The 13360-nt window shown below is 35.7% G+C and overlaps 1 protein-coding gene across 2 annotated transcripts in view; it reads right to left on the reverse strand.

Annotated features, from left to right (window-relative positions):
* Positions 1–12752, reverse strand: part of LOC150098748 (putative serine incorporator) — a 245919-nt gene extending 233167 nt beyond the window's left edge. For both annotated transcript variants that reach the window (XM_090405622.1, XM_090405621.1), the window contains exon 1: positions 12414–12752. In XM_090405622.1, coding sequence (XP_090261748.1) covers positions 12414–12449 — 36 coding nt within the window. In that variant the 5' untranslated portion in view covers positions 12450–12752. The remainder of the gene's footprint in view (positions 1–12413) is intronic.
* Positions 12753–13360: the final 608 nt, after the last annotated feature.

The raw sequence follows: 13360 nt of genomic DNA on the forward strand, positions 1-13360 counted from the left end.
AGTTAGATCTGTAAAGTGAGTTAGAAACTGTCAACACTGGAATCTCCAAGAAAGTTTATCTTACTGTTTGGGTAATTAAACAGTGTGATCAACTTTCAGAGGTAGATAACCAAAGAGGTCAATATAATCATCAGAATTAGTAGAGTACTAAAGACAGCAAATTAAAGCAAAAAAAGGAAGTAAAAAATCTTGAGCCAAAGCAGATCGTATAAAGAAAGTTTCAGATCTGATAACCTTCGGCATGGAAAATCAGACCTGAACAAAAGAACATATTCCACCCTTCTTACAGGAAGGCATTGCACATGATGTAGTGAGATTTTCAGATGAGCTGTAATCAGAGAATGCCAATTAAGGTTCAATGATGGATAACAGATCAGGTTTGGATGTCAAAGTGAATGATTCATATTGTCAGTGTTAGTATTAAGCCCCATGATGTTGGTCAAGTTCTTGTGTGGTAGTGTTTTTTAAGTTGAGTTTTGTGCTTGAATGGATACATGTTTATTGTTTTTTGCTATTTTTTCTTGCATGTTTGATGTTTATTGAAATCACTATTTTGTGAGATTTTTTTTTTAACTGCAGCAACATTAATTTTTATATGGTCTTTCATGTTAGAATGTTGGGAAAATTTACAGAGTAGGAGTATGAAGTAGTGGTATAGGACTTGTGCCCGCACCACAATTCAAGTGCATGGATCACATTATAAAGGAAAGTAACATTTAACTTCCTCATATATGGATCAGAACATGCAGGAAAGTCAAAAATATTCAACTCAGCTCTCAATGCTGATGTTATAATCCAGTACAAATCTTTGGTACTAAATTAAATTGAATAATCTAGTAAATTGAATAAATGCTATTCACTTGAGAAGAGTGAAGATGTGGCATGAAAGTCAGTAATAAAAAAAAAAAAAGAAAAAAAAAGAACTATGAAAATAAGTAGGAACATGGAAAACAGCAACAAACTACAAGGTGTGTAGTGTTGGTAAGGAGTTCCAGAAAAGATAAGTGAATTCTGAGTAATAATCAGCAATATTTCTTGAATTTTAGTGTTTTTTTTTTGAGAATGAAGTGTGTCTGCATGATTTTTGGCATGATTTATTAAATTGTTAGATTTATTAGTTATTAAACAGAACGCAATGGCGGTATTCATGAGGTGAACCACGTAGGCGTCAACTGGTGCAACTAGGTGAATGCTGTGAAAAGCAAGTGGCATTAATGAAATACTTTTCGAAATTTAGTCGATGTTGTGAGCATAATATGTATGCATGGCAGAGTGTAAGGGACATGTTTGTGGAGAGAATGGATGGGAGATGAGGGAAGGTATAGATTTGTAGGAAGTGTGATATATTATTAGACCATGAGGCAATGAATGCACAGACTGAAAAGATAAAAAATGGTGTAAATGAAAGAAACAGAAATGAAACGAAAGCTAGTGAAACTGAGGTAGTAAATGAATGCAAGAATGTAGAAGAGAAAGTTAGTGATAACGGAGCGAAAGAAAGTATGAATGAGGAAACTGAAAGGAAACTCTAATACAGTGCGAATTAGAGGTTGCGAGGCTATAGGAGTGAATTGTCAGACTGCAAGATTTGGTGAAACAGTTGTAAATTGAAAAGAGGAATATGCAGAGTGATATGAGACATTTAATGGAAACTAATGAAAGTCTGAAAAACAACAGAATGAAAGAAAAAAAGAGTAAAAGAGGTTACGAGTAACTCTAGGATAGTAATATATAGAGATTCCATAGTTAGAGAATTATATAATGAGAGAATCCATAAGGTCTGCAATCTAGGAGGGAGAATGAACAGGATAATTCAGATGTTGGACATGAGGAGGAAATGAGCAAGAGTACTAGTGGTGGTCGTAGAGACAAATGATTTTAAGTTGACATGAGTATGTAAGGGCGAATATCAGGAGGTTATTGAGAAGAGTGAAAAGTGTGGTGGGAAAGGCTGTCAGGTGCTGTCAGGATATGACAATGATGAATTTAGATGGAGAGCTGGAATCATGAATGGTATGCTAGCAGAGCTGTGTGAATAGAAGGGAATACAGTTTGTGGATAAATGGCATGTGTTTGAGAGAAGATGATGAGGTACACTTAAATGGCTTCAGGGTAAGTGTACTGGAGAAAGTATTGCTAAATGGAAGTACAGTGTGTGTGCTGCATGTAAGAGATTGAAAGTAAGAAATGAAGTGAAAGGGCAGGAGTGTGGTATGAAGAGACAGGACTGCTTGGCAGTGGAAATGATGGTAGTGTGAGAGAATGGAAATGGAGGAGGAACAAGGAAATGGGGAGGGCCCAGGTGGACAGGGAGACATTGCATAGGAAGAGTGGATGTTGAAAGCAGCAGTGAATGTGTATATGGAGTATACTGTGATGTGGGTGGGGAAGTTGAGACTGAGCAGATATATGTAGTAAGTGGTGATAAAGGTGATTGGGGAAGGACAGGTGTGGTGGGGAAATCACAACCAACAAGTGGTTTGGATAGAACTGGTTATAGACTTAAAAATGAACTGCTGTATTTGTTTACAAATGCCAGAAATAAGGAAGATGAAATAGTTTTACTGATTAAGTTTATTTGCCCCAAAATCGTTGGATTAAGTAAAACATGGCTGAATGAAGATTATATCCTAATGGGAATAGAAATGGAAGTATTTTTTGCGAGAATAAAAAAGACAGGAAGGGAGAGTGTTGCTGATAGTAGCACGGGAATTATATCCACATAAAGTAGACATGAAAGATGGAAATAGTGGCCATGGTTATAAGGCAGTGTGATGTAAAGTGGAGGTTGACAGGAAGACATATTTAGTTGGATGTTACTATAGGCTAGGGAATGTGGAGGGTGGTGATGAACAAATGTATAAACAACTTGGATTAGTGAGCAAAGGAAGGGTAATTATTATGGGAAATTTTTAATTGACAGTATATTATTATTATTATTATTATTATTCAGGCCTCCAAGGAGTCAAAAGACTCATCGAGGGAGGTCCTTTCTAAGACATAAAGTCTGTCAAGACTCATCGAGGGGAAGTCCCCCCCTGAGAAACACAAAGTTTATCATACCACTCCTTAAACCCACTGACCGTTCTCGCTCCCACCACTCCATCAGGCAATGCATTCCACGGCTCAACCACCCTCCACACAAAGAAACCACTCCTTACCCTCTTGCTCACAGTTTCCTTTCGTAACTTCCAGGGATGGCCTCTTGTCATCACTCCTTCCCGCTGATCAACCAAGCGAAAGAACTCCCCAGTGTCAACCCTGTAACCACCTCTCAACAGTTTAAAAGTCTCAATCATATCACCTCTCCTTCTTCTATCCACCAAACTCTGCAGTCCACATTCTCTCAGCCGATCCTCATAACTATCCTTGTACAGTCCTGAAACCATCTTTGTCATCCGTCTTTGTATCCTTCCCACAATTAATTTATCCCCTTCAAATCCTGGGGACCAAATCTGAGAACAATAGTCCAAGTGTGGTCTGATCAGAGACTTATACAACGGAATGATAACCCTCTTATCTCTGCAGGTCAGTGTCCTTCTCATAATAGCAGCAATCCTCTGTGTTACCTTCACCACCTTTGCAATATGTCCCCTAAACTTCAGGTTTCTATCAATCATCAACCCCAGATCTCTTGTCTCCCCTACTTCCTCCAGGATCGAGAGTTTTAGATCTGATCATATCGTCAGAGAATATAATTGTGAGTGGAGTTTCACACTTTCCTCCAGTTGGTGAGAGTGATCATGAAGTGATCGCCTGGGTTGTGGTTAGCCATATGCAGACTTATATTCCAAACCCATATTTTCTAGATTATACAACAGCCCATGTAGTATCTTATCAAATGTCTTAGAAAAATCCAACAGTATCATAGTGTAATCATTCCCATTATCCAACGACATTATTCTAAAATATGAACAAACTGTTAAAATGACCACCCTTTAGCAAACCCATGATATCCTTTGCAAAGTATGACTTCTCTGTCAACCTATTTCTGTACACAAATTCATACCAACTTTTCTAAAATCGTCACCAGATACTGAAAACATCAATAGTTAGATACATTGCATTTTGCACCACCCTTGTACAATGGAACTATCATACATTCATTCCATTTTAATAATATTTCCTGAGGCCAAGACTTAAATTAACACGTCAAAAGGCTAGCCAATTTGGCTGACCATTCCTTTAACATATGTACTGATATTCCATCTGTCCCTACTGCTAAATTCTTATCCAGGCTATGAAACAGCTCTTTAACCTCATTCTGTGGGAGAAACATTGATTCCCCTACATACAAATTAGCCAAAAAGTGTTCACACATTATACTGGCAACACATCATCACACACAAAAAACTCAGAGCCCACTTTAAAGCCAGTATAGAAAACCTCTCACTCCGACACAATGGTCAGTTCTGATGTCTCCTCTTTTTCACAAACGTCTCACTCAATGACACCTTAGATCTCATCCAAACCAAATTTATTCCCGATATCTCAGCCCTATTTCAGTTCACCATGAACTTAGGCTATTTTGTTTGGCAAAGAAAATTCTATAAACAGATAAAGGGGACAGCCATGGGTTCATCACTCTCTCCACCCCTGGGAAACTTCTTTATGGAGACTTTTGAAGAAAAAGGCTTAAACTCAGCCCCACAAAACCCACTGTTTGGCTACACTACATGGATGTGCTCGCTATTTGGCCATATAGCTTAGATATTTAGATACAAATTCTTAACACACTTAAACAATCACCACCTCAGAATCCAGTTCATCTTGGAAAAGGAAAACAACAACAGTCTGCCTTTCCTAGACACTCTGATTACACGCACAGCCTGATGGATCCCTGGCTTTCTCTGTTTACAGAAAACCAACCCATAGAGGTAGATACATTCACCAGCAATCACCCCCCCCCACAACAATATGAAATTATAAAAACCCTATATAACAGGACTAAATTAATCTGTTCAGATAACAATGTGCCCTCACCACTGAACTTAACCATATCCTTAACATGTTCTTAGCCAATGGCTATAACCCCCAAAAATCCAAAAAATATTAAAACCAGTTAACCACAACCCTTCCCCCTTTCATAACAGAGATTACACTAAATCTATCACCATTCCTTATATCCGAGGCACATCTGAAAAGCTAACAAAAATCCTAAAAAAATATGATCTGACTACCTGTTACAAACCGTATAAGAAATTGGCATCCCTTATCTGCTCCAAAGACCAGCCTAATCCCCTAGACCTACCAGGAGTATACTAGGTCCCTTGCAGCTGTAAACTGTCCAACTACGGCCAAACAGGCAAGACAGCTAATATCAGGATATCTGAACACAAAGACTACATCTGGTTTCACCGATACAGCCACTCAGGACTTGCAGACCATGCACTAGATACCCACCACAGAATACGTTGGAAGAACACCACTTCAGTGTGCTGTAGCAAATATAAATATGAAAGATTATTCCTGGAATCAGCCTCAGCTCTAAAAAAAACTTCCCAAACCTCAACAAATTTGGGTGCATGAAACTGCCCCAAATTTGGAAAGCATGCATCCTAAGAACATCAGCTCAACAGCCAACACAACCCAATTGAGCCCACTAGGGGGCACCTTTAGGACCAACACCAGTTGCCTTCTTCAGTCTCATTTGCTCATTGTTAGTGCCTGTGTGCATATATTATAGTTTTATGTTCCCAGAAGATAGCAATGTAACATTGCTGAAATATTGGAAGGTACTGATTAAAGTTTTTTAATTAATATTTTAGTATACGTTGTCATTTCCTGAAAACATTAATATAATGTATTAATTATATAATAAATATCATGTATAATCAATATATAAGTTTATCTACAAGAATTCTTCACTAGGTTTTTTGATTGGGCATATAGGGGCCATGTTGCACAAAATATTGCAAAATATTTAACGATAAATACACAAATAACCTATTTCTCAAACACAAAATCAACAGAGGAATTGTTGAAGACAATTCCTCTGTTTACAGTTAGCATTGTTGTAAACCTTTTTATTTTACATATTTTATTTTATTTTTATTTTTATTTTACGTGTCTTTTTCGAAGGTCTAGTTGAAAATGTTATTTTTTCCCTTATGAGATCACGGGCGTATCTTCGAGAGGATGTAAGTCAAGGGATGACTGCATATTAAAGGGATTTCATAAAATTTATGCATAAAAAATTTTTCAATACATGACAAGTAGTCACAGAACTATAGCCATCCAAGGAAGTTGTATAACAGTGTGGCTAGGAGGTGTGCAGACCAGATTTTTTGCATGGAGTGGTGAATGAGTGGAATGGATTGCCAGAATTAGTTGAATGCCCTGACAGTGAATGAGTTTAAGGAGAGGTGTGATAAGATTTGTGTGTATAATAGTTTGCGTCTCTCACAATGGTCTCCAGACTATGGAGATACCGTACAATAATAATAAAATAAACTTCAGGAGCATAGTGTGATTGACTGGTATATAAATAGAAAACAGTGAATTTAGTTTTCTGCAGATTTGGTTTTAAGCACTGCTGTTCAGAGTAGTTCTCAAATTTTGATAAATCCTATGTTACTGCAACTTTGAAGGAGGTGTTGCAATCGCAATGTCAACTTCATAAGTTTTCATGAGACTGATATGGATGTCATAGGTATAGAGGCCGAAAAGTAAGAGCTAGCACAGATCCAGTGGAAAACTGCTCTTTAGGTTGTCAAATTTACTGTTGTAGTCATTAAAATATACCTGAATCCAACTAATGGGATATAGTTTAAAAGATTAGCATCTTGAAAGAGAGGAAATGACCCCTAAAAATTTTAGGATCAAACCCTTTTGCCAGTGTCATAAGCTGCTGAAAGAATGGCAAAACCCAACTGTTTTTGCCATTTCAGTATAGGTGGCCAAGGCAAGCCTTATTATAGCAACTTCTGTTAAGGAAAAATCCAGTTTACTACATAGATATCTTGTAGTAGATGAAACAGTATTGTACTGCAACGTTTCAAGTTGTTTCAGACAGATGGTTAACAAAGCAGTGGATCAACAGCTTGTAACAAGAGATAGGTCTTTCCCAGGTTTTAAAATAGCTATTATTTTTGACCTCTTAAAGAGCATTGGCAATGTTCATTTCTCTAAGATGTCATCATACATATTAGTCAATCATTTAATGGCATTTGGACCACAGTTCTTCATGAATTCTGGATAGATAACATCCAGGTCAGCTGCTTCCCCAGTTTTCAGATTCAATGCTGCACAATTTCTAGAATGTGAAAGCTTGTAAAAGAGGGTATAAACTATAGAGTATATTACTCTTAGATTTCAGCCTTACCTTCTTCTCTCCTGTAGGCATCTGTCACAGGGATAAATTGTTAGGGAGACAATATATTTTGCAATGTTTGCAATTACTGTAATGTAGTAATTAAAGTAATGCTTTTTTGAGGCTCTAGTATTGGAATCAAGTCTTCTTATTAAAGACCAGGCCTAAGTGCTATAATGTGTGAAGCTGGTTTTATTTAAGGCCTTGATCCATTTGCCTTTCCTAGCTGTCAAGACAGTGCAACAATTCAGAAGCTTTTGAGTCCTGTAATTCTTGAAATCTTTCCCATTCAACATTCCATCCATGTATTCTATTCGATAATCTCTTGGAAGTGTCTTCTTGGCAGCTCCCACAACGTCAATGAATCTTCATAGTTGCTAGCAGTGGGCCTGAACCACTACAAATTGGAGTCGACTTGATTAGCTAAGGATCTCCAATCAGATTTACAGAAATTCCATCTATGTGTTGCAATACACTTGGTAATAGGAATACATGTTTATATTGCATAGTTGAAAGGCCAATATTGGCTGTTTGCAAATCCATCAAGTACTTTTCCATTAATAGGGCTGTGAACGTCATTAACGGTGGTAGAGCAAAGATATGGATTGTACTTTCTTTTCAATCGAAATGAATGGAAGCTTAGGTTGTCTTTAGCATCAAAAATTAATTATAGGTTCTGAGTTTCCATCCAGTTAATCAGCTTGACTCCATTAAAGTCATCATTTTGGTATGGAAGAACAGGATTATGTCAGATAGCACTGGGATGTTTATATACATTTGTGATAGTTAATCTAAAGACGGCCAAAGTGATACTAAAGTTGTCTGCACTGGAGTTTGGTTAGTATACAGTATAGCTGGTGTTCTTAATGTAAGTGGCTATTCCATATTTAGGGTGATAAGGTTAGAGATCAAGATATAGCCATGGATTTCCCCTTTGCAGAGAAATTGAGTATCATCCTCTGTATGATAGACATATAAATTTGTAAAATGTTTTTATTAAATTAACAACGAAGAAGTTTTTCACAGAATGGTGGGAGAACCAGAGGTCATCCCTAGAAGTTGTGTGAGCAAAAGAATTAGAAGCAGGTTTTTTTTGCAGAGAAATTGAGTATCATCCTCTGTATGATAGACATATAAATTTGTAAAATGTTTTTATTAAATTAACAACGAAGAAGTTTTTCACAGAATGGTGGGAGAACCAGAGGTCATCCCTAGAAGTTGTGTGAGCAAAAGAATTAGAAGCAGGTTTTTTTTTTTTTTTTTGCATGGAGAGTGGTGAATGATTAGAATGCATGAGTGTGTGGGGACTGCAGAAAATGGAAATGTATAGGCAATGTATGTTGAGCTGTCCAATGACAGAGAGATCTCCCATGGTGTCTGACTTCAATGGAGGTCTGAAGATAATTTTTTTTTTTTTACACATATTTCCGCAGATTACACACATTTCAAGTAAAAATATATCCCACCCTTACCATATATGGTTTTTTTATCATGTCATCTTTTTTCTTCTATTCACTAGGTTTCACAACTGTTGGATAACATTAGAAATTTCTTTCTTTTAATGTTACACGGTGATCAGCATTCGTATTTACAAATTTAGAGACACAAAATACACGTGTTGAAAAGATTATTTTACTAATTAGTAATAATATACAACTTGACGGGGAAACAGGGCAAACCATCCCAATTAGGAAAGACAAACACAAACGACACATTAAATACCTCCATTTTATAAAAACTGGCCTTTCTGATCACTCACTCCAAACATGCCACGGAATTGATTAGAAAAATACCAAGGCCCTACACCGCACCAAAACCTGGTTCGAGAGGAAATTTAAGGAAGCAGTTGAAATGCTCAAAGATAACCCAAATCTGAACAAAAAATGATGGCCTAACCATTCCAAGAATGTGAAGGACCCATTTGCAACCTGTATAACAACCAGAACAAGCTGAAGAAAAATCCCACTACAAGAAGACAACTTTGGTGAAGTGTTTTTTTTTTTTTATGTTTTTTTTTAAATTCGATAATAAATGAAGGAAATCATAGTATAACAATTGGAACTGCACAAATCCAGTAGAATATTAGTACATGAGGACTTGAGCAGAGTTTATTGTAGTTGTTTATTTATTAATTATTAATTTTTTTTACTTTTTATTATATTTTATTTTTTTTATTATTTTATTTATTTATTTTTTTAATTATCACTAGAGGTAAAGCTAGGAAAAAGATTAATTGATAACGTAGATTTAATTTACCAGTATACAGGGCTAGAGCATGTAGCTTGGCTCCCTTGATGCATGTATCCTTCTGATGATAACCTCAATACAGGGGTCGAAGCATCAAGTTGTATTTTTTAATAATTAGTAAAATAACCTTTTCAACATGTGTGTTTTGTGTCCCTAAATTTGTAAATATGAACATTAGAATTTGCTCTTTGCTAATTCTCTTTAATGCTGTCCTTTAAAACACGCTCTCTTGTGAATTTCCGAGATCTAAAAGTCTTCAAAGCAAACATTAACAACTGTCTTCTTTCTCTTTAATTTCTACACACTACTGAATTAAGTAGCATAGGTTAGACAACCTCTCCTGTGTGAGATCATCATTAAAAAAAAAAAATTTCATTCAGGTAAAAATATATCTTATCTTTACCATATATGGTTTTTATCATGTCATCTTTTTTTCTTCTACTCACTAGGTTTCACAACTGTTGGATAATATTAGATTTTTTTGAAAATTCCTGATAGCACTTTTTCAGTGGAATAATTACGAGGCAGCCCAATCCTCTTGTTGAACTAGGAAAATCAAACATTTAATCTTCTTTGCACAGCAAATCAGATGCATTCTAATTAGTACTTTAAGTTAGTATCCAACAACTACTTACTTCCTCAGATAGCAAAGATGTGAACATGTGGCATATCAAGTGATTGCCATTGAAAGTAATTGGTTGCGAGTCCTTATATTCCTTAAGGTGCTCTTTTTTTTTTTTTATGTTGTAGACAAATGATCAGCGAATTTTGTGCATAAGGACATTATACATCAAGTTTTTTGAGCTGGTATTACTGGTTATATATACATATATTTTATATATACATATATGGTTCTTGTTACTACCATTTGTGGCCATTCTTGGTACTAGATTAGCTGTATTCAGATTCTTTCTTCTTCTTTTTTTTTAAAGCTTAGTCATTTTCTCTCTGTATTCACTTTTATAATTGTATGCTAATGATATTGGTGAGGATTTGGATGGAGATATTCAGTTGTTTGCAGATGATGCAAAGTTGGGATGAACTATGAAGAGCAGAGATGTTGTGGCTTTACAAGAAGACTCGAATAAATGAGTGAATGGGAATGAAGATGCAAGTTCAATGATGGAAAATGTAGGGTTTTAAAATTTGGGAAACAAAGATGGGATGTAGAATTTATGCTTGGTGGAGATATATTGTCAGAGGTGGAGGAAATAAGAGATCTTCGGGTGATTGTGGATAAGGATCCAAAATTTAGGGGATGCATTGCCAAAATTATGAGGACAACACAAAGATTTCTGGGAATGATGAGGACACTGACTTGTACAAGTAGAGAGATTCTTTTTCCAGTGTATAAGACTTTGATTAGGCCACACCTGGACAACTGTGCACAGATATGGGTCACCTGGTTTTCAAAAGGACGAAGAGATGTTGGAAAAGATCAAGAGGTGACTGACTAAGGTAGTTTCTGACCTCTGGTGTTGAATATGAGGAGAGGTTGAGAAGATGCAATTTATAGAATCTAGTGAATAGGAGGAAGGGGGGAGATATGAAAGAGACCTACAAGTTAGTAAGGAGTTAGGATCAATGTTAGAGGTTCTACAGAAAGCATCAGAGGAAAACCAGAGGTCATCCCTGGAAGCAGTATAAGGAGGATGTGAGCAGGGGAGTGAGAAGCAGGTTTTTGCATGCAGAGTTGTGAATGATTGGAATGTCTTGCATAAGAGTGTAGTCTGCAGAGAATATGATGTATTTAAGGCACTGTATGATAAGCTGTGTGTATGATAAAAGGACCTCCTAGATGAGTCTTTGACTCCATGGGATAATAATAATAATAATAAATGAATTTTACTAACATTTTTGTTCTTTTCTTTTATACGAGTGTGGTATTATTGTAATATTTGTTCCAGTGTGTTTTTAGGTATGTGTGCCGATATTGTTCTAATTATATTTATGTTTCATATTGTTTGTTGTAGGGTGCTGATTTATTTATTATGACACTTCCAAGGAGTCTGACTCACTGTGTAAGGCAAGCTACACAATTACATCATCACACTATGCCATCTATCGCCTGCCACCAACAGTATTTCGGTGCCTGTAAATCGCATGTGTTCTTAAGACTCATCATGTAGTAATAATAAAAAAATCATAAAAGGTTACATTGGAGGTATCAGGAATAATAATAATAATAATATTATTATTATTATTATTATTAACTCGTTATCTCCACTATCTTCCCACACTGACAGACTTCACGAGTCCATAGGTTATACATCATAAATTGGAAAGCTGTATGGAAAATCATTCTCCTCTCTATTTATCACCTGAAATCAAACATAATTCATATTGAGATGAACCAGTCAGAAACAATAACTTAACAGCGAGAGTGAAATGCTATTTTACATCATTAAAACTTAAATCTCGGCATTTCGATGTACACCGTATTGCATATGGCAGCAGTTACAATCTCCCAATGTACAATTTATTCCGCTCGTTTTCACTACTAAGCTACGGCTAAGCGTAGCAAGAAAAATAAATAACTGTAAATGAGTTAACTTCTGAAGTGAAAGAAATATGTAAGATTCTAGTTACGCCAGAATAAGAATCAAGCATAACAGCTGATTTCAAATATCTCTAACAAACAAACCCTTTAAATCTAAATTTCGGATTTTTCTTTAGTAATTTTTGGCGATATACTACGTAGAGAATTTGTTACAATAAAATAACTAACTGAAACCCTATTTTATTTTGTCAATGTAATTAAATTACTTTTCTGTCTCAAATACCTAATTATTACAATTCGAACTAGGTAAGGCAAAAAAAAAAAAAAAAAAGCGAAATAAACAAACGTACATACCTGTCCGACAGTACATAAACTGAGAAGTGCTCCCATATCTTTAACTTTTCAATTAATTCTAAATTTCACTTTCTTGCCTAACGAAATGTTACCTAATATAACCACTCTTCAGCTACTAAAGCTACAGTCACTTAACTAAACATCAAAAGTATGACAATAACAGAAGTGCGTAAGGCAAAACCTTCAGTCATATGGTAATGACGACATTACTTAGAGAGTACATGAAAAACATGCTTAACGATGCATTAAACATATAAAACACCTACACAATTAAAACAAAATATAGATAAAATAAATAAATCCGCTAACATCTATAACAGGCACTTGTTTTAGTATAACAACAATATCGATAAAATATAACTAATCACTAAAAACGACAGTGCTGAGGGAAAAAATAACAAATTAAACACTAAAAACAGCAACATTGATAAAATATAACAAAATAAACACTATGTATGAAAACAAGATAATGAAATAAGTTATAAAAAAATAGGGATAAAAGCAGCACTACGGTAACGATATATTTATTAATAATATTTAATAACAAATTTTATTATATTTCAAACCAATTAAAATCATTATTAGTCTTGGGCCAGGTATTCTGCGAATTTTATTATTATTATAATTTTTTTTTTATGAAGACTATACCCACGAGAGGTTCGTGGGCAATAAGGAACTTGTTCACATTTAACTTGAGAAGTTGTGGGATGTACTGTGTTCCGGAGGGCAGTAGTGGAAGTGATAAACAAAGAAGAGGAGAAATTTGTTCCATGGGTTTGGAGTTAAATTGTGAGAGCGTGCTGGGCAGTTGTTGCATGTGTTACACAGATTTGTAAGACGGTGAGAGAAATATTGATGCCAGTCAGTTGCGGATTAAGCCTGCTGTAGGTCCCTGGCGGTAAAATTTACGACCCCCCCCCCCCCCCAAAAAAAAAGGAGTTCCACTA

Source organism: Typopeltis vanoorti, chromosome 15 (assembly GCF_054136105.1).
Source record: "Typopeltis vanoorti isolate ZY-2024b chromosome 15, IOZ_Tvanoo_1.0, whole genome shotgun sequence".
In the NCBI taxonomy this organism is placed as follows: Eukaryota; Metazoa; Arthropoda; class Arachnida; order Uropygi; family Thelyphonidae; genus Typopeltis; species Typopeltis vanoorti.